Source organism: Fulmarus glacialis, unplaced genomic scaffold (genome assembly GCF_000690835.1).
Source record: "Fulmarus glacialis isolate BGI_N327 unplaced genomic scaffold, ASM69083v1 scaffold20742, whole genome shotgun sequence".
NCBI classification, from domain to species: domain Eukaryota; kingdom Metazoa; phylum Chordata; class Aves; order Procellariiformes; family Procellariidae; genus Fulmarus; species Fulmarus glacialis.
In genome coordinates this window covers 1-1,130 of record NW_009196148.1, presented here as the reverse complement: position 1 = coordinate 1,130, position 1,130 = coordinate 1, and the positions used below count along the sequence as shown (strand labels likewise).

Below are 1,130 nucleotides of genomic sequence, written 5' to 3'. Positions count from 1 at the left end.
GGAGTTGTGCTGGAAGACCTGGATCTTGGTGGTCCTCACCATGCACGTCTCGTTCCTGTGGGGCAGAGAGGTCAGATGGGGCAAATACCCCCCAAACCCCCCAACCAAACCCGAGGGATTCAGACCTTGAGCCGGACTGCAGAGCTTAAATAAATTTGGCATGGGCTGCTCTCCAGCCCCAAATTTGTGGGGGTGTCTCAGCCCAGAGGATGGTACCAGCGGGTGGAAATGTCCCTGGGGATGGGGGAGCCGGGTGAGGGGGCGAATCCCTGTCCTTACAGTCTTGAGATTTCAGTGACGTTGAGCTCGTCCTCGTGGCTGCCGGGAGAGAGGGAAAAAGCCGCGTATTTCACCTCCCTCAGCTCTGCCAGGTGAGGCGGGTACTTGGAGGCGCCGATGATGTAGATCCACTGTCCCAGGAGCTGCGGAGAGGAGGGGAGTGGGGAAGGGTGAGGGTCTGTGCCGGGTTCACCTGTGGGCACCACGTGAGTAAAAGCAGACGCTGTGCCCTGCCACGAGCAGCCCAGTAGGTGACCGCCCTGGGCAGGATTGGGTGAGGAGCTCTTGGTTTTATCCCCTCCCCGCTAAGGCGATGCTCCAGCTCCCGGGATGGCCGGTTTGTTTCTGCGGTCGTGTGCCTCCTGCTCTGTGCCCGGCTTTCATTGCTTTCCTCCCATTAAACATCCCCAAGGGACTAAATACTGTTTATGCAGTGAAGGGTTTTGCAGATGGAGACTCGTGACCCAAGTCCCCGTCACGTGAAGGACTTAGAGAGCGGCGAAGCACTGGGGACGGTGCTGCCCAGCCTGGTTTGCACGGGGAGATGGAATCAGAAGCCCCCCCAAAAGCGCCTGCTCATGAGTTTACGGGTGCAGAGCTGCAAGGCTTCACCCCGTCCCCACGCTGCTGTGCAGCAGTCTTGATTTTTTTAGGAAAATAAGCATGGACAGGCAGTGAGAGAAGAGCCAAGCTGCCGATTGGGTTCATAACCTCTCCCCGGCCCCGTAACTGCTCGCGATGCTGATAGGAAAGGCGAGGACGGGCGTCCCGGCTGAGGGCAGGGCTTACCCCAGGGATGGTGGCATTGTCAAAGGTGACCGGGACGAGCGGGGCGCAGGTCGGGGGCTCGG

General features: G+C 59.6%; 1 protein-coding gene across 1 annotated transcript in view; it reads right to left on the bottom strand.

Moving 5' to 3' along the window:
- The window catches only part of LOC104072608 (alpha-1-acid glycoprotein 1-like), a gene marked incomplete at both ends in the record, with an annotated part of 1,759 nt that extends 634 nt beyond the window's left edge, over positions 1–1,125 (bottom strand). The window contains 3 exons of the mRNA XM_009572124.1: positions 19–55; positions 280–422; positions 1,069–1,125. Of these exons, the coding sequence (XP_009570419.1) occupies positions 19–55; positions 280–422; positions 1,069–1,125 (237 nt within the window). The remainder of the gene's footprint in view (positions 1–18; positions 56–279; positions 423–1,068) is intronic.
- Positions 1,126–1,130: the final 5 nt, after the last annotated feature.